Source organism: Heterodontus francisci, chromosome 16 (assembly GCF_036365525.1).
Source record: "Heterodontus francisci isolate sHetFra1 chromosome 16, sHetFra1.hap1, whole genome shotgun sequence".
In the NCBI taxonomy this organism is placed as follows: domain Eukaryota; kingdom Metazoa; phylum Chordata; class Chondrichthyes; order Heterodontiformes; family Heterodontidae; genus Heterodontus; species Heterodontus francisci.
Genome location: NC_090386.1, coordinates 78,812,440 through 78,831,089, shown reverse-complemented (window position 1 = coordinate 78,831,089; position 18,650 = coordinate 78,812,440). Strand labels below are relative to the sequence as shown.

General features: G+C 43.7%; 1 protein-coding gene across 9 annotated transcripts in view; it reads left to right on the top strand.

Moving 5' to 3' along the window:
- slco4a1 (solute carrier organic anion transporter family, member 4A1) overlaps window positions 1–18,650 on the top strand; it is a 205,568-nt gene that overhangs the window by 142,949 nt on the left and 43,969 nt on the right. For all 9 annotated transcript variants that reach the window (XM_068048429.1, XM_068048427.1, XM_068048432.1 and 6 more), the window contains 2 exons: window positions 7,459–7,580; window positions 18,375–18,486. In XM_068048429.1, coding sequence (XP_067904530.1) covers window positions 7,459–7,580; window positions 18,375–18,486 — 234 coding nt within the window. The remainder of the gene's footprint in view (window positions 1–7,458; window positions 7,581–18,374; window positions 18,487–18,650) is intronic.

Sequence of the window (18,650 nt, the reverse complement as noted above, 5' to 3'; positions counted from 1 at the left end):
CCTTTGACTTTTCATTAATTTTCATTTACATGGCTTTGATTCCTTGCTGTGGTTCAGTTTCAGCGATGTGTCCAAGAAACCATTCTTCATGTTGAGCCTAGATAATGTTGCTAGGCTATTCTATCTTTGCAGCATCACATCTCAACTAAATCCTGAATCCAGCCCTCACCTAATATTCAGACATGTACACTTCCAGCAGCCATTACCAGGTCAAGATCAGGACCCAAAACTGAGGCCCTCTATAGCCACTGCACAACTGCCCTGCCTGAGATGGACATGGTATTGAAAGGGGACAAAAACTATTCTGTATGGCTCAACTAGTCGTGATTCTCAATTGTTTTCTCCTCAGTCAATTTTGTGTGCTTTGAAATAAGAGGAATGCAGTACTTGTTCACTATTGCTGCTAGTGTCAGTATAAAGAACTCCTGGGGTCACAACTGGCATGATTAGATGCTGAGTAAAACTCCCTCCATCTGCTCCAATGGCTCATTTCCATCCCAGACCCAGTGGTGCATCAGTGTCAATTATTAGGTTTCCTGCAATTGCCGTCCAAAGGCTTTGAAGCAGTTTTGAGCTGTGGATCTACATCCACTCTGTGGGCTGGATTTTACCAAGCCTGTGGCGGGGGTGGGGAGGTGCTGGAAGATCATTCTGGCAGAGGTGTGCCATGGTGACCGACACCGGGAGGGTCCGGCCCAATCCTCCCTTCGGCGGTGACTTACCTTGAATCTGCCGGGCCCGCCACAGTCCTCAGTGCGGCAGCCGGCACTCCCGTGCCTTCAGTTCCTTCTGGGGAAAGTATGCGTGACACTGGTGGGGAGGTGGGAAGAGCTAAGATTTTTACTGCGGGCTCGGGGGGAGCAGGGTCAAATAAGCATCATCAGTGAGGGAAGGGATGAACTTTCAACTTTGTGCAGTCTGTGGGGAGAAGGTCAGAATTCAAAGGTAAGTTTTCTGGGGGGAAAGGCAAATACTGTAATTTTTATTGGGGGGTTTTAAAGGGGCGTTACAATTTTATTTTGTAAATTTTGGGAGTGGGGGGGGGGTGGGTTCACTTTAAAAATTAAAATTTTCCAGCAGGGCTGGCTGCCCTTTATAAACGATGCCAGCGCCTGTGCACAGGCAGCTGACGCCATTCCTGGCAATGGACAGCCTGCCCCTTCTACATGATTGGTGGTGGGGGGGTGCGGGTTGCCCCGTTTATTTAAATGAGCCGCCGCGGGCCGCTATTTTTCGAGCTCACCGCCGGGAGCGACAGCGGGTTCTTAAAATGCAGCCCCATATGTTTTTGCAGGTAGCAGAGTGGAGAGAAACAATCAAGAATTTTTAGCAATAGTTGGCTAAAGCAGTGAGAAGTTGTGCCATAATGGATCATTTTTGTCCCATTTCAATACCTATTCGATGGCGAGTTAGTTGGTGTTGGGGCAGGGCAGTGGTACAGGGGCTGTGAATGGATGGGTGTCAGAAATACTTCTATACAAAAAGTGATCAATGTGTGAAATAACCTCTTCATTGATTATGGAGACTAGAAACATGCAATCATGTTAGCAACATTTAGATACTACAATGACCAGACTTCAGGATCCTTCAGTATGGATGAATTAAGTTGGGCCAAATGGCCTTTCTTATCTGTAATTATAACTGTGAATTCCAATTTGGGACCCAGTATTTTATCCCACCAGATCAGACCGTTCTTTTGGTAGGTTCCTTTTTAATAAACAACATGTTAACGTATCGTGTAATAAGCTCAGTTATCATATTGAATATTTGCATTTTACTGAGGGTATAAATTGACCCTCCTTACCTTCCCCAGGCAATGCATGGCACATCAACAAACGACCTTCTCTTGGGCTTCTGGCAATGTTGTTCTGAGTTGATCACAGTGACATCAGAGGGGTGATTTGATAGATGATATTGCTCTCATTATTTATTTTCCTTCCCTATTCAGTAGCAGTAGGTCAAGAAAAAAGCTGAGCTTGAGCTATTTCCACCCACTCCTTTGGTACAGCATATTCTCATTCCAGGCTGTATGTCAAATATATTTGAAAGCAGTCGGTGTCCTTTCTCTCCCAGTTCCATTTTCCCCTTTTCCACATATCTTGAAAGTGGCTAAGTAATCTCCTTGATTTTGTTGTCAAAATTGACAAAATGATAAACAACAATGCCCTCTAGTGGAGCTAAAACACACACACACAATTCGAATAAAACATGTCAACTCTGCCCCATACCAGACCAGAAAGGTATTTCACTCCTTCAACCTCCAGCTGGTATGCAACCGTAGCCAGCGTATCATGCAAGCCAATGCCTGGGTATCCTCGCAGCAGTCATGATGCCTTCATTCTGCAGAAGTGTGGTAATGAAGTTGGCAAGTTGGTGCTGGACTCCTCCATGCTCCTTGGCATTGACCACAGGTTTTCTGGCAGGCTTCCCAATGCACCAAGCATTTTGTTGTGTATATCCATCAGCCTTTTTTCTATAGTCCACCCAATCAAAGTCCTCATCTGAGTTCTCCGCAGCAGAACTCGTGGGACCTCACCCTCTAGTGAGCTGGCACTTGCACTATCCTTGTCCGCTCCCCTGGCTGTAGCTCAGTGCCCAGCGTCTCCCCATATGCCTCTAACTTATCCTCTAAGCTGTGCGCAGTGTGAAATCAAATGATGGTGCTATGTCTTCATCATCACTCTTTTCTGGTGTTGCTGCACTGCGATTGCACCTCAGATATCTGAAAGGAAAAAGGCACAAGGGTAAGATTGTGATGCAGGGAGGGGAGAAAGTAAGGAGTGCATGGTTCCACTATCTGCAGCTTGTAAACCATAAGCAATCATGAGATGAGGGGGAAGTGCAATGTGAGAATGAGGATTAGATATGAGGATACTGTCAGCCTTGATGGTTTCATCCCCGCTGCTGGTCACAGCCTTATCAGTGGTTGTTCCAAGAATGGTCAGAACTGTCTCCTCCATGGGGGTTAGGACATGCAAATGCACCAGTCCCCCTCCTGTTAACTCGTGTCTCCATTTATGCAGCACCTTGTACTGCAAGAGAGAGAGGGAAGCATGTCAGTGAGTGTCATAGAATCTGTTCGGGTGATGTGGCTGTTATGGTTGAATAGCTAGCGGCGTGTCCAAGCTGTGAGATGTCAGTGCGAGGCTTTCAGAATGTTAAGAGATTGTTAGGGGATGCATGATGGGAGTTTGGTGATTTGACCAGTGACTGAAGCAGCTGGCACACTTGGTAGGATATTGCATTTTGAAGATGTATTCACTAACCTTGACAACTCATATGATGTCATTGATCTTCTTCTGGCACAGCATCTACATTCCTGGGGCTTGACTCTTGGTGTTGACCTCCACGACTATCTGCTTCCACTGCTTTTTGACCGTGTGTCTGGAAGGGCTCCTTCCCCCTGCAGATACTTGAATCGCTCCTTCTTTCCACCTCCTCCACCAATACATCCAGTGCAGCACCCGAAAGCCTTGGAGCCCGCTCTCTCACCTCTTGTGCCATTCATCACTTTTTCCCAGTTCAGATTCTCTACAATCACGACTCCCAGCACCTCCTCCAGCTGCAGTGCACCTCCCCCTGCATGTAGCGTTACCTTCCTTCAAAAGAGAATTATACAATTTTGTAAACTTTGGACTATTCTTCACATTCGTTTCCAACTAACATGCCAGAAGTTGGGTCAGGCATTTTTCAGCATCCAAGGCGATCATCTAAAACAGGTGTTAGATCCCTCATTAGCAAATGCACAGAGACTAATGCCTGTTTTAGAACACCTCTATCAAATTAGGCTAACAGCCCTAAAGACTGCTACCATTTGGGATCGGTCCCTGTCCTGCCGTGATTCTGCCACCTCTTCGGGACTTAACTAAGTGCCACTGCAGCCAAGGCAGGGAGCTGGTAGCTCACCAAACTTACTGAAATTGAGGTGGCAGCGCCGTTTCTGATCCCAAAAACCATTTTTCACCCTCGTGTCTTGCACATGGGACCTTATGTGCTCCTCTCAAGAAGGAAGACAGAGAAGCACTTGGTAAGCTAAGACCAGATGTGAATTGTTAACATGCTTTATTCTTATTCACTCCACGTGTAAGCAAGAAATGCCTGAGCACACTGGATAGAGCAAAGGCTATGGACCCTGGCTGCACTCCTGAAGACCTGTGCTCCAGAACTAGCAGTGCCTCTCTCCAAATTCTTCCAGTACAGCTACAACACTGGCATCTACTGGACAAAGTCAATTCTTTCTGCTTTGTGTAAACAGGACATACCTGGGCAATTTTCCAATCAGGCCAATTATTGCCCCATCAGTCTACTCTCAATCACCAGCAAAGTCATGGAAAGTGTCATTGACAGTGCTATTAGACAGTACTTACCAATAACCTGCTCACCGATGCACAATTGTGATCCATCAGGGCCACACGGTTCCAGAGCTCATTACAGCCTTGGCCCAAACATAGACAAAGAGAATGATTGCCCTTGACATCAAAGTAGCATTTGATCAACTATGGCATCAAGGAGCCCTAGCAAAAATAAAGTCAGTGAGAATTCGTGGAAAAACTCTCCACTGGTTGGAGTCATACCTAGTACAAAGGAAGATGGTTGTGGTTGTGGGGGCCAATCATTTGAGTGAAGCCAGTGTCCTGGCTCAACCATTTTCAGTTGCTTCATCGATGGTCTTCCCTCTGTCATAAGGTCAAGAGAGAGTATGTCCAGTGACTTGGGGGTTACCATTGACCAGAAACTGAACTGGACCAACTAGATAAAAACTGTGGCTACAAGAGCAGGTCAGAGGCTGGGAATTCTGCAACGAGTGACTCACCTCCTGACTTCCAAAGCCTGTCCACCTTCTCTAAGGCACAAGTCAGGAGTGTGATGGAATACTCTCCATTTTCCTGGATGGTATATTCCAACAACACTCAAGAAGTTTGACACCATCCAGTAAAGTGGAGGATATTTCGTCACACCCTTGACTTGGAAATATATTGCCATTCCTTCATTGTTGCTGAATCAGAATCCTGGAACTTCCTCCCTAACAGCACTGTAGGAATACCTTCACCACATGGACTGGAGTGGTTCGACAAGGCAGATCATCATCACCTTCTTAAGGGGGATTAGTAATGGGAAATAAATGCTGGCCTTGCCAGCAACGCCCACATCCCATGAATGATTAAAGAAAGTCAACAGACAGAGTAACTGTCAAAAGAAAATTCAACTTAACTGAATCTCTCCTCTAAAAACAAGGGCGTGGGGGCGAGTGGTGAAATAATAAATCATGTTATTTGTCTATTTGTGGCCTGGCTTTTAGTGAAAATATTCTGATTTGTCATTCTTGGATCCAAGTTGGATGACCTCACTTTTCCACATTTAATTCCATCTGCCACAGTTTTTCCCACTGACTTAGTCTGTCTCTGTTCCTTTGCAACTTCCTGTTCTCATCTACACAACTTACTGTGCCTCCTAACATCGCATCATTTGCAACCTTGGATATACAGGCATCTATTTCTTCAACTAACTCATTGATATATCTGGTGAAAAACTGAAGCCCCAGCACCGATCCCTCGGGAACACCAGTTGTCACATCCTGCCAATAAGCGTGCTTCCTTTTTATCCCCAATCTCTGTCTCATGCCTCCCAACCTGTGTCACAAGATTGCATCCAATTCCAAGTACTTTAATTTTCATTAATAATCTCTTGTGTGAAACCTCATCAAATGCCTTTTGGACGTCTGTATAGACACCATTTATAGTCCCCTATCTGCCATGTTAGTGATCTCCTCAAAAGATTCAACTAGATTAGTCATACATGAGCTGCCCTTCACAAATCCCATGGCTTTGATTGGCTTGTTTTTGTCCAAGTCTTCCGCCACGCTGTCCTTGATATTACAAAATCCACTTGTTTAAAAACACAGTTAAACATAACTCAAGCAAACTGCTGCCTTTGAAGGAAAAAAGTCCTGAAATGTGACTGAGTTATTAGGGTATGGACTGTCTTCCAACAAGTGGCGATTGAGACACAGTTTATGACTTTGTTGGAAAAGGAATAGAATAAGTGTTTGAAAAATAATACAGGAAAAGGGCAGGATTGGCACTGAAGCAGCTAGCTCCAGGGGAAGAACTAGCACCAACTCTTGCATGACGAACCAGTTGATCTTCTGTGCTGTTATTTCTAAGATTCTATGATCACAGCACTAAAATCCCTACAATGTATGTTTTATCAGAGATCTACTATGAATGCTTATAACTCCATTATCTAAAAGTTAAGGAATGCAGAATTCAGAGGTGATTAGTTGTTAACGTAGAGGTGCTTGCCATTACAAAGTCCAATTTCGTAATTGATTCCACATTTATGTGGATTTTTTTTAGCAAGCTGCCAATTTACAAGATACTGCATTGGTAACTGTGCATTATGTCACTGTTGTCAAAATTGTCAGCTATCATTTAATTCTGAAGTTACGGATGAGAGTACATTTAAATAGTGACTGAGTCTATGAGGTATCCTTAGATCGAGTTTGCATACATTGCAAACATAGGGCTGGATTTTACTGAGCCCCCAACGTCTGGCTCCGTGGCGGGGGGTGCCGGAAGATGGTTTCCGGCAGAGGCCCACCACTGAGGCTGGTGCCAGGAGGGCCCGCCCGATCCTCTCGGTGATGGTGAGGCTTCTTGGCGCCAACCCCCCCCCCCCTTCCCCCCTACTGCTGGGCAACGGGACCTCAATTTCCATATTTAAATCAATAAAATGAATGAATTAACATGCACTTACCTTGAATCTTCCAGGCTTGACGTGGCATCTGGCACTCCCACACCTTCAATTCCCCATCTGGGGAAAGCTGCCGTGACGTTGGGGGAGGGGGGAGGAGTTAAGATTTTCAGTGTGGGGGTTGGGGGAGGGTAAGGGGTCAAATAAACGTAATGATTGTAGGGGATGGTGGGAAGGGGTGGACTTTAAACTTTGTACAGTCTGTGGGGGTAGATCAGAATTCAAAGGTAGGGGTTTTTGTGGGGGGTGAAGGGCAAATACCTAATGTAATTTTTATTGGGGGGTTTGGAAAGGGGCGTTACAATTATATCGTAAATTTTTTGGTGGGGTGGTTCACTTTAAAAATTGAAATAAGCCGGCAGGGCTGGCTGCCTGTTAAAAATGGTGCCTGCGCCTATGCCCAGGCAGCTGACACCATTGCCAGTGCGAGACAGCCCACCCCATCCATGTGATTGTTGGGGGGCTTTTCGCATGGTTATTTAAATGAGCCGTTGTGCGGGAGATCACAGTGGCTCTTCAGCATGTGTGGGCCTCCATTTGTTGAACTCGCCGCCAAGATTGGCAGCGGGCTCTTAAAATCCAGCCCATAGGCTGTAACAAACTGACAATATTTCATAAATGTTTAATTTGCCATGAAAATGTTCTCTCCCATTTGAATAATTGTTTAACTGGATTGAAGCTAATTGCTAAACTTTGTCAATGCAGAATTAGCCTTACCCCCGAAAATCCCCTATGGGTGGGTGCATGGTGGATTGGATTCCTTGGGGCTGGAGCGGCTGCTTTCCTCGTATCTATCCCAATCCTTGGATATCCTCGACAGCTTCCAGGTACTGGATCCATGATTATAGCTGAAATTCATGTTGCACAATATTAGTTTACTGAAGCTTAATGCATTTCCACAAAATTAATTGTGACTTTTGTAATGGATACATTTATTATAATTTAGATAATGCTTAGTTAGAGTATCAGAGTAGTTCTGCACAAACATTAAATATCACACAGGATAATTTTGAGGTGCTTATCACAATAATTCTATCGCTGTGAAAAGCAAGATGTTGAAGCATGACTTTTTTCTCATTTTAAGATGGTTAAAAAACATTAAGCAGCTTTGAAGGTAGTGAAGATTGCAGGATATTATCAACATCCTGGGGATTACCATTGACCAGAAACTTAACTGGACCAGCCATATAAATACTGTAGTTATAAGAGCAGATCAGAGGCTGGGAATTCTTCAGCGAGTAACTCGCCTCCTGATTCCCCAAAGCCTGTCCACCATCTACGAGGCAAAAGTCAGTAATGAGACAAAATAGTCTCCACTTGCCTGGATGAGTGCAGCTCCAAAAACACTCAAGAAGCTCAACGCCATTCAGGAAAAAGCAGCCTGCATGATTCGCATCCCATCCACCATCTTAAACATTCACTCCCTCCACCACCAGCGTACAGTGGCAGCAGTGAGTACCATCTGCAAGATGCACTGCAATGACTTGCAAAGCTTCCTTCGACAGCACCTTCCAAACCCATGAACTCTAACACCTAGAGGAATAAGGGCAGCAGGCACCTATGAACACCATCACCATAAGTTCCCCTCAAAGTCATACACCATCCTGACCTGGAACTGTGGGCTGAGCGGGATGGTGGCGTAAAATGGAGCAGGAGGCTCCGGGAGCACTTCCGGACCCGGTCCCGCCTCCGCCTCCACTTTACGCAGGGCGGCAGCAACAAAAAACGGCCCGCCCGCCGCAGGCCAATCAAGGTCCTTAAGTGGCCACTTAATTTCAGTTGGTGGCCGGCTCCCGTCCAACTTGGGTAAAATCCCGGCCTGTATCACTATTCCATCATTGTCGCTGGATCAAAATCCTGAACTCCCTACCAAACAGCACAGTGGGGAGTACCTTATACCACACAGACTAAATCAGTTCAAGAAGGCAGCTTACCACCACCTTCTTTGAGCATGGCTTTCTGTGCAAAATTGGGAAATGCTGAGGATTTGAGTTCGAGCCTCACAGAGAGCAGCCAGCCCTTTGTTTGTGGCAGAGGGACCTGGGTGTATATGTGCATAAGTCATTGAAGGCAGCAGGACAGGTTGAGACCAGTAAAGCATATGGTATCCCAGGCTTTAAAAGGGGCATAGAGTATTAGAGCAAGGAGGTTATGTTGAATTTGTATAAGATGCTAGTTCAGCCTCAGCTGGAGTATTGCATCCAGTTCTGGGCACCACACTTTAGGAAAGATGTGAAGGCATTAGAGACAGTGCCGAAAAGATTCATGAGAATGGTTCTAGGGATGAGGAATTTCAGTTATGAAGATAGATTGAAGAAGTTGGAGAAGAGAAAACAGAGGAGATTTGATAGAAATGTTCAAAATCATGAGGAGTCTGGACAGACTGGATAGGGAAAAACTTCCCACTCGTGAAAGGATTGAGAACAATAGGGCATAGATTTAAAGTTTTTGACAAAAGAAGCAAAAGTGACATGAGGAAAAACTTCTTCACGTAGCAAGTGGTTGGGATCTGGAATGCACTGCCTGAGACTGTGGTGGAGGCAGGTTCAATCAAGGCATTCAAGAAGGAATTAGACTGTTGTCTGAAAAGGAAGAATGTGCAGGGTTACGGGGAGGAGGCAGGGGGATGGCATTAGGCGAATTGCTCATTCGGAGAGCCGAATGGCCTCCCTCACTATAACGACGGGCCAAATGGCCTCCTTCTGCACTGTAACAATTCTGTGATTCTCAAGGGCAATTAGGGATTGGCAATAAATGCTGGTGTTGCCAGTGATGTCCACAGCCCATAAATGAATTTTAAAAATCCTCCAATATTAGACCTATCCTATGTTGCCTGGAACGTGTATTACTGTGTTTTTGTTATGTCATGCCCCCACCTGCCAAGAATAAGGCAGATTAATATTTTCGTATGAACACTGATTTTAAACTGTTGCTTGCATGAAGAAATGATTTGTTTGAAGATCACCAGACACTGGGCTGGAAGGACATTTGCATATTAAGTGACGCTGCTTGTGGAGAGAAAGGACTATTCCCGGCTCCAATTAACCCCAAATGGATTTTGATCACCAGACATTGAAGGTGTAAGAAAGCCCATTCCAGAGACTGCTAAGATATAATCCACAACCCTCACCGGAGAGACTGTTCCAAATAAGGAGCTAATCACATGACTAACCTGCTGGGCAACTTGGGGCTTTTTGAATTGTGCCACAGAGAAAGAATCAGAAGACTATTTGAACTGGAACCTGGAACTAGGAAGCCTCTCTCTATCTCTCGCTTTCTCCCCAAGCCACCGGACCCACGGAAGACACGTAAACCTTAGAGAGAAAAGACTTCTACATCGGAACAAGTTGAAGTGTGCACTGGACCCCAATGAATTGCAAGACTTACTGGCAACCAAAGACTCAAAGGACTGTAACTACCAGATATTGCCTCAAACTTTTCCCCTTTATTCCTTCTACTTTTTCTGTCTCTATCTGCGTGTGTGTTTATCTTGTATGCATGCCAGTGTGGTCACGTCGCATATTCGTAGTCATTAACTGGATTAGATTTTAAGATTAATAAACTTCTACTTTCCTCGTTCAAATCTAAGGAAATCTGTTTGATTTTGTTGCCTTACAATTGGAGCAGTGAACAAGGATTCAGGAAGGGGGAGCTAAAAACAATGCTTCTAAAATTAAACCCTGTTGCAGTTAAATGAGGCAAAGTCTGAGAGGGAACCCTAGACCCCTTCTCACCTGATCATAACAGTTGCAACAGAATTTTTTCCCCTCTCTTATACCCAGTTAAATATTTATATTACAACCAATACACAGAAAAAGATGCCCAACTTTGTTTCTATGTAGCCAACATGCAAGTTTCACAATTTCAATACTGTGGAGTAGATCATCTGCGCATCGTCTCTCTATGCCACCAGTATGGATTAACGGATCCAGTGGAAAGCATTTTATAAGGGACAGGTGTGCAGAAACTCGAAAGTTTAAACTTTGGTTAAGTTGTGTCTTTTGTGCTTCAATCTGATTTTTTTCCCAGATTTGATCCTGGTCTGTGTACAGTTGTCTTCATCGTGATCTAGATCACTGGAAACTATCTTGGAAGGTTGGTCAGATGATGGGCAAAAGGAATAATTTGTTGTAAAGACAGAAAATGCTGGTAATACTCAGCAGGTCAGCCAGCACTGTGGAGAGAGAAACAGAGTTAACATTTCAGGTCATAACCTTTCGTCGGAACTGGGGAAAGTTAGAAATGTAATAGGTTTTAAGCAAGTGAAAGTGGAGAGGTTAGGAAGAAGAACAAAAGGGAAGGTCTGAGACAGGGTGGAGGGCAGGAGAGACTAAATAACAAAAGGTTTCATGATGCTAGGTCAAAGTGACAAGTAAAGAAACAAAAGATGTGTCTGGAGGAAGTGTGAATGCCAGGGTCCTGAACAGTCACGCTTCGAAAGCAAAGTAAAGGAAGTAAGAGAGAAATAAGAGAAGAAAACTAAACCAACAAAGAAAACCGAAACAAAATGGGGCAGAGGTTATGATCTAAAATTGTTGAACTCAAAGTTGAGTCCACAAGACTGTAAAGTGCCCAGTCGAAAGAAGAAGTGCTGTTCCTCAAGCTTGCGTCGAGCTTCATTGGAACACTGTAGCAGACCAAGGACAGAATGGTCAGAGTGGGAGCAAGGTGGAGAATAATTTGTTAAACTCTTTCCAGAAACCCTAAACAAAAAGCCCTAGGTTTCAGTTAAAACACCTCCATAATGGAATTTATTTTCAAAAGACAAAACTAAAATTCAGAAGCTCTACTTTTATAGTTTGTACTAAATTCTTTCTATAACATTGGCATAAATATTTTGAGTGTACCTATGCCATTTTTACATCATTGCAAAGCAGGTTCAACTGTATTTCATCAATGCAGAAGCATCACCACATCTATAGTGTCAAGTCTCTCTCTGAATCTGGAATATACTGAGGCTAAGCAGTACAAGACCTTCTAAGAAATCAGTCTTGTACCACTTGAGCTCAATACCATGTGGGCAATAACTCCATTGCAGCAAGAAACCAGATTACAAAGTGCTAATATAAAGTAAAAACAGAAAATGCTGGAAATGCTCAGGAGGTCTGGCAGAATCTGTGGAGAAAGAAACAGAGTTAATGTTTCAGATTGATGACCTTTCCTGAAATGTTGGACTAAATTTTCTTGGATGTCTCCAGGAATGAAAGTGGGAGCTGTTCCCGCGCTGGCAGGCAGCAGCACCCAGGAGGCAGCATTTTCTGGCAGCGGCCAATTAAGAGGCCGTCGCTGGGCCCCACCTCCCAGAGCTGCCGGCCCAATCTGAGAGTCGGCATCTCAGCAGCCTTGACAGCACTACCCGTTACAGATGTCCACTGCTGAGGCTGCAGCATGAAGGAGAGGGTGCCTCAATGCCGAGGCACCCTCGAATACGAGGTGAGTTTTTCTGAGTATGCTGGGGCCTAGCAGGTAGGCCCTGGTGTTTGGGTGGTGGGGGCATATCGCAGCAGTGGCAGCTTAGCGTAGGGGTGGCCATAGCTGCTATGGGCGGGGGCCCCTCCGTGGGCCATGGAGTCATCATAAAGGAAACTGCACCCCACTCCCCCCCCCCCCCCCCCCCCAGTACCTACTGGGTGGCCAGCAGGATCAGGAAGTGCCTCTTAATTGGGCACTTAAGTGCTGAGGTTCCTGCCGCTGGTAATATGTCATGACAGCAGGAAGATGTCATACTCTCCTCCTGATATCTTCCCCCGCTATATTACCAGTCCATCGTCATAGGGCTGGTAAATTTCAGCCCATTAACCTGGTTTCTCCCTCCACAGATGCTGCCAGTCCTGCTGAGCATTTCCAGCACTTTCTGTTTTTATTTCAGATTTCCAGCATCCACAGTATTTTGCTTTTGTGCTACTAAGTGCTAACGTAGTCATATGGTTCTCTTGGGCCATAACCTTACCTCCGAGTCTTTTAATGCTTTGAGAATGTGGAAACTCTCATCCTCATTCCCAAAACATTTGCTGGCCAGCATCACAGCTCTGCATGTACTCTGTAGCTTTAACTCTGGCTGTCAGGGGAGAGTGCCGTTCACAGCCTCAGACAACATGCTTTGCAATGGGAATCTTGGCCGCAGTGTACAACTGCTGGCCTCCAGACAGAATAGCTGCATTGTATCATTATTGTACATTGTTGAAAATGAGGGCAGTAACAAAAATGTGACGTTTTATCACAATGCCTTCTTCCTTTTGGAGTTAAACCTTTGGACACAGGCCAGTGCCTGTTCCAGACCCCTATATTGTCCTGCCACATGATCAGTTTAACTTTGTGTCAGAACTTTGAAGTCTTTTAATTTAAAAAGTAAACTGCATGCCTACTAAAATAATTAGTCAAATTCCAGTTAGCAGCTTATGCAGCAGACACTGAAATCATGCCAGGAAATACTAACCCATGAACCCTTACTTGTTTGAAGTTTCTCTCTCTGCTAATGTAGTGGAAACATTTAAAATTAATGGACTAAGACATCTGTTAAAATAATGGAGAGACAAATTTCAGATAAAGGTTAAGCATTCATAGCTCACTCGTGTAATAGGCACATCAATGCAGTGAGCCACAACAAGGTCAGCATATTATTGTAATTCAATTTTATTTTGCAGTGAGGTTACTCAGATCTATTGTGCAAAAAGTAAAATCGAGCTGGTTAATTGGATGTACGATTTTTGCAACTGGTAATCTTGTCTAAACTGATGGGGATGACAAGTGAAGCCGACTTAGAGAAACAAGAGAATATGTCACAATCATTTCTTAACAGGACTGTACCGCTAAGTAGAGATGCACTGAAACACCAAAACCTGCCCCACTTTAATCTTTTCAATATTCAATTGAGCAGTTTAAATTGTTGACCTTTTTTCTTCAAACAAAGTTCTTCTGAAAAGATTGTTATGGTGTCAACTGATTGCCATTTTGAATATGGAAATCAGTCCATTGGGGTAATAGTCCTAAGTTTCTATTCTCCATAACTAAAATCTTGATGACCACACACTTCATTGTGCCATTGCAGATAGCAACAGAGATGTAGCAAGCCCTAATAAAATGTATAATCTGTTTCCCTCGCCACCACCTCTCTGCTTTCACAAGGTTCAGAAAGTTAAGTAGCTAAACTATTCAAAGCAGAAGGGTCCCGGTTTTACTTTTCAGTTTGTACTAAGTTAGTGTTACTGGTATAATTGTCTTTATCACCCCGGGCTAGGAAGAGGAAATTTGACAAGGATTTCTCGTCTGATCTACAGTCTAGAGTCTCTCGCTGGAAGTCCTTGTGTGTGGATGTCAGGTGAGGACAGGGTAACATCTCTCATCCAAGGCTTGTTAACATCCATTGTCCAGATTCAAAAGTGCACAAAAGAAATCACTGGTATTCTCCGAGGAAATGATGAGTTGCAGAGAGATGCAGCTACACCATTTGCGCTGAAGTCTATGAATTATTGTTAGTTGGATAAGGTACTGGAGGATAATCGGTGTCTATGAAATTTACTCTAGTTAGAAATCTATGCCTTTAGGAGATGAGGTGTAGAGGGAATAAAGGTGGCAGAAATGGGAGTGGGTGGATGCAGACATTGATTTAGAATATGTGTAAATCCCTAAAGGAGTAGTACATGGAAATGCAATAGAAGCAACCTGAATAAAATGCTGGAAGCCATTCTACATTTATACTATTGTGGTGATGGTTAATAAAGATTCTAAACTACTGATTTAAATTCCACACAGCAGTTATGAAACTATTTGGAGGTTTGCAGTTTACTGTAGACAGACTATTTTCCTGTTACTGGGAGAGAGTGGTTACCTTGCATCATAGAGATCAGTTTGAAAATGCTGGCCTTGCCAGTGACAGCCACATCCCATAAATGAATTTTAAAAAAAGTGAATCATGAGTAGCCTGGGGCAAAGAGCTAGACACAGGCTTCCTGCTCATTTAAAGAGGATGACTTAGTAAAAAGAGAGCTAAACAAATAGAGATGAGCAAATAACTTAAAAAATGGAGTCGAGCAAGAGAGAAATAAATCCCATCATAAATGGCTTGAAATTCGTCTTCAGTATTTGCAAAACTTGCATATAAAACAAACACAGAACTTTTTCAGAGGTTAGCGTGACTATTGACATAACTGGGTGGATTGTGCTGATCTAATCATCTGGACCAGTGTGTGTAAATAGGTATATGCGACACATTTTGTGACTACACGGTGTCATCATTAATATGTTGCAAACAGCAATGTATGCTATTTGGAAATACGTGACCCAGTGTTTGTATCTGCTGTGCAACATCTCTACAGTGGACTTGACATAAAAAAAACTCTATAATGAATGAATTGTTAATAATTCATAATAAATGTCTTAATTCCTTTATCATGTAATAAAATCGACTAACACCAAAAATCAAATTCAAGCCATTTATGATGGAATTTATTTCTCTTTGGCTCAACTCCAGGCCAGCATTCGTTGCCCATCCCTAATTGTCCTCGAGAAGGTGGTGGTGAGCTGCCTTCTTGAACTGCTGCAGTCCATCTGGTGTGGGTACATCCATAGTGCTGTTAGGAAGGGAGTTCCAGGATTTTGATCCAGCGACAGTGAAGGAACGGCGATATAGTTCCAAGTCAGGATGGTGTGGGACTTGGAGAGGAACTTGCAGGTGGTGGTGTTCCCATGCAACTGCTGCCCTTGTCCTCCTGGTGGTAGAGGTCATGGGTTTGGACGATGCCATTGAAGGCGGCGTGGTAAGTTGCTGCAGTGCATCTTGTACTTGGTACACACTGCTACCACTGTGCATCGGTGCGCTGGAGGAAGTGAATGTTGAAGGTGGCGATTGAGGTGAATGTTTGTGGATGGGATGTCGATCACACGCACTGCTTTGTCCTGGATGGTGTTGAGCTTCCTGAATGTCGTTGGAGCTGCACTGATCCAGGCAAGTGGAGAGTATTCCATCACACTCCTGGCTTTTGCCTTGTAGATGGTGGACAGGCTTTGGGAGCCAGGATGCAAATTACTCGCAGCAGAATTCCCAGCCTCTGACCTGCTGTTGTAGCCATAGTATTTATGGGGTTGGTCCAGTTCAGTTTCTGGTCAGTGGTAACCTCCAGGATGTTGATAGTGGGGGATTCAGTGATGGTAATGCCATTGAATGTCAAGGGGAGATGATTGTATTCTCTCTTGTTGGAGATCGTCATTGCCCAGCACTTGTGTAGCGTGAATGTTACTTGCCACTTATCAGCCCAAGCCTGAATGTTGCCCTGGTCTTTCTGCATATGGATATGGACTGCTTCAGTATCTGAGGAGTTGCAAATGGTACGGAACATCGTACAATCATTGGCGAACATCCCCACTTCTGACCTTATGATGGAGGGAAGATCATTGATGAAAGAGCTGAAGATGGTTGGGCCTAGGACACTACCCTGAGGAACTCCTGCAGTGATGTCTGGAGACTGAGATGATTGGCCTCCAACAACCACAACCATCTTCCTTTGTGCTAGGTATGACTCCAACCAGTGGAGAGATTTCTCCCGATTCCTATCGACTTCAATTTTGCTCGGGTTCTTTGATGCCATAATCGGTCAATATGAAGAGCAATCAAACTCCCCTCATCTCACCTCTTGAGTTCAGGTCTGTTATCTATGTTTGGACCAAGGCTGTAATGAGGTCAGGGACCGAGTGGCCCTGGCGTAACCCAAACTGAGCATCATTAAGTAGGTTGTTGTTGTTTAAATGGCGCTTGATAGCACTGTCGACGACACTGCCCATCACTTTGCTGATAATCGAGAGTAGATTGACGGGGCGGTAATTGGCCATTGCCCGGAGGTTCCCAGGAGTGGGCAGCAATATTACAGATGTTTTTAATTCTCTGTCTGCTGTGAGAGCGCTTGGCTATTGCTTCCTGTAATAGCAAATCAGGGCCTCACCATGTCAGTAACTATAGGTATGAATCCATCACCTGCTACGACTTGGCACAGTAAATTGAAGCACCATCTATCTTGATACTTTGCCACTTTTTGTCCCCCCTTGTATAAACTCTTTTGTGCCATTCTGCATAAGAAGTAAATGTGCTTCGAAAGTGTTCAATCACTATTTTTACACTGACTGAAATTCTTGATTATGTTTTGCTTAAACCATGCTTCCAAATTGAACTATAACCTAGTGGATCAGTTATTTTACTTGTGATTATATCAAGGCAGGCTTATAGACACAAAGGGTATAAAACAACCACCACAGGTCAGAAAATGATCAAGAACTGCAAGTTTTTTTCTTTCAAGTTTCCATAATCAGTTAATTTCAGCTGCACTTTGCTCAGTTTTCATCAAGTGACTTGCCAACCCTAGGGTACAGCACACCTCGGTGCCAACTGTCAATTCTGGAATAGCAATGCAGCCACGTAATATACTGGCAGTACATACCCAAGTCCAAAAAAATACATTGTAGAAGTCTTTTGTTGCTATGTTCCTTTCAGAGGATGCATTTACACTCCGTGCAAGACAGTTTGGATTCTGACTCACACTGCAGTTACAGAGTATATGCAGCCTATATCCAGCATTAAGGACAGACCTGTCACCAAAATGTAGCTTGCTGAGACTTCCAAGCGAACGAGGCTCTCTTTGCTTCAGTTTGGAGTCAGTTTGGGCCTTGGCACCTAATTTATACCATGTTCAACAGTGGTGCGGTCGTTTTGTTCCAGTACTAAATCTGTGATGTGTGAATGCACCCAAGTCCATTTTAAGGCACTGTACTGATCTCTTCAGAAAGACCCAATAACCATAACTATTAGAAAGATTAAATATTTAGTACCGAGAACAAAATAGGCAGTGAATTCAAGGTAGCAATTATATCGTTTGGGTTCTGCTGATAATGAACTACTAAAGCTGTGATGTTCTGATTTAAGACTTCATTCTTCCTCTCTCTTTCCCCTGTACCCAGTAGCCCATGAGACAACGCATTTTTCCCAATGCTTTACATTTGGCAGATTCTGCCAAACCCTTTCTACATGGGCAGGTCATTACCCTAGCTCAGCGGAGGACCAGCTCGGTGCAGTGACGGGGTTGGGGGGTTGTTGACATTCCATTCCACTTCCATCGGATGCAAGTAGCCCTCTGGCTGTATTCAGAGACTGGAACTCTCCTCTCCGTTTGCCAGTGCTGTCTGGAGTGGGGCTCAGGCCTAAACTATATACATCTTGTTTTCTTTTTTCAGAATGCATAGATTATTTTTCCTGGTAAATTTTATTTCTGTTCAGTACTGCTGTTCTATAACATAACTGTTAGCCCTCATCACAAATGGTCATCTCACAAACAAAACCAACTAATTCTAATGAAATACTTCCTTGTAATAGAAACCAAGGAAGAAAAGGGTTTTTACGAAATATTAGACCTAAAATCTGTGCTGTAAATTCTATGTAATATATATTTCTTCATCCCTAATCATCACTATTCTATAGTAATATACATACTTATGACAAAGTAGTTGTGAAGTAACAACTAATATATTCTTTAAAATGTGTATGTATATATGTGTGATTAATCCTATTAATTGCTTATAAGATGTAGAATATGTATCTGATGATAACGTCCCAACTAAACAACTTTTCTGTAAATTAGGTTCGCAACGTTACATGACAATGAGAGTCTCTGAAGCTCATCAGCTGAAGGATGGAAGTCACCAGACAGCACTGGAGCCAGATTTTGGGAAGACGTTAAAAGATTTGCCGAGGTAATGTGCAAGGCAGAATTATTGTTATTTAATTGTGTCTGTATGCAGTAATACTTGTTTACAAAAAATCTGTAACCTTTTTGTAAAGATCCCTGCTAATTTAACAAATTCTAAATCACTTATAAAGTGATTCCTGTGTGTTTAGGCCAGTTTATAAGTGGAAA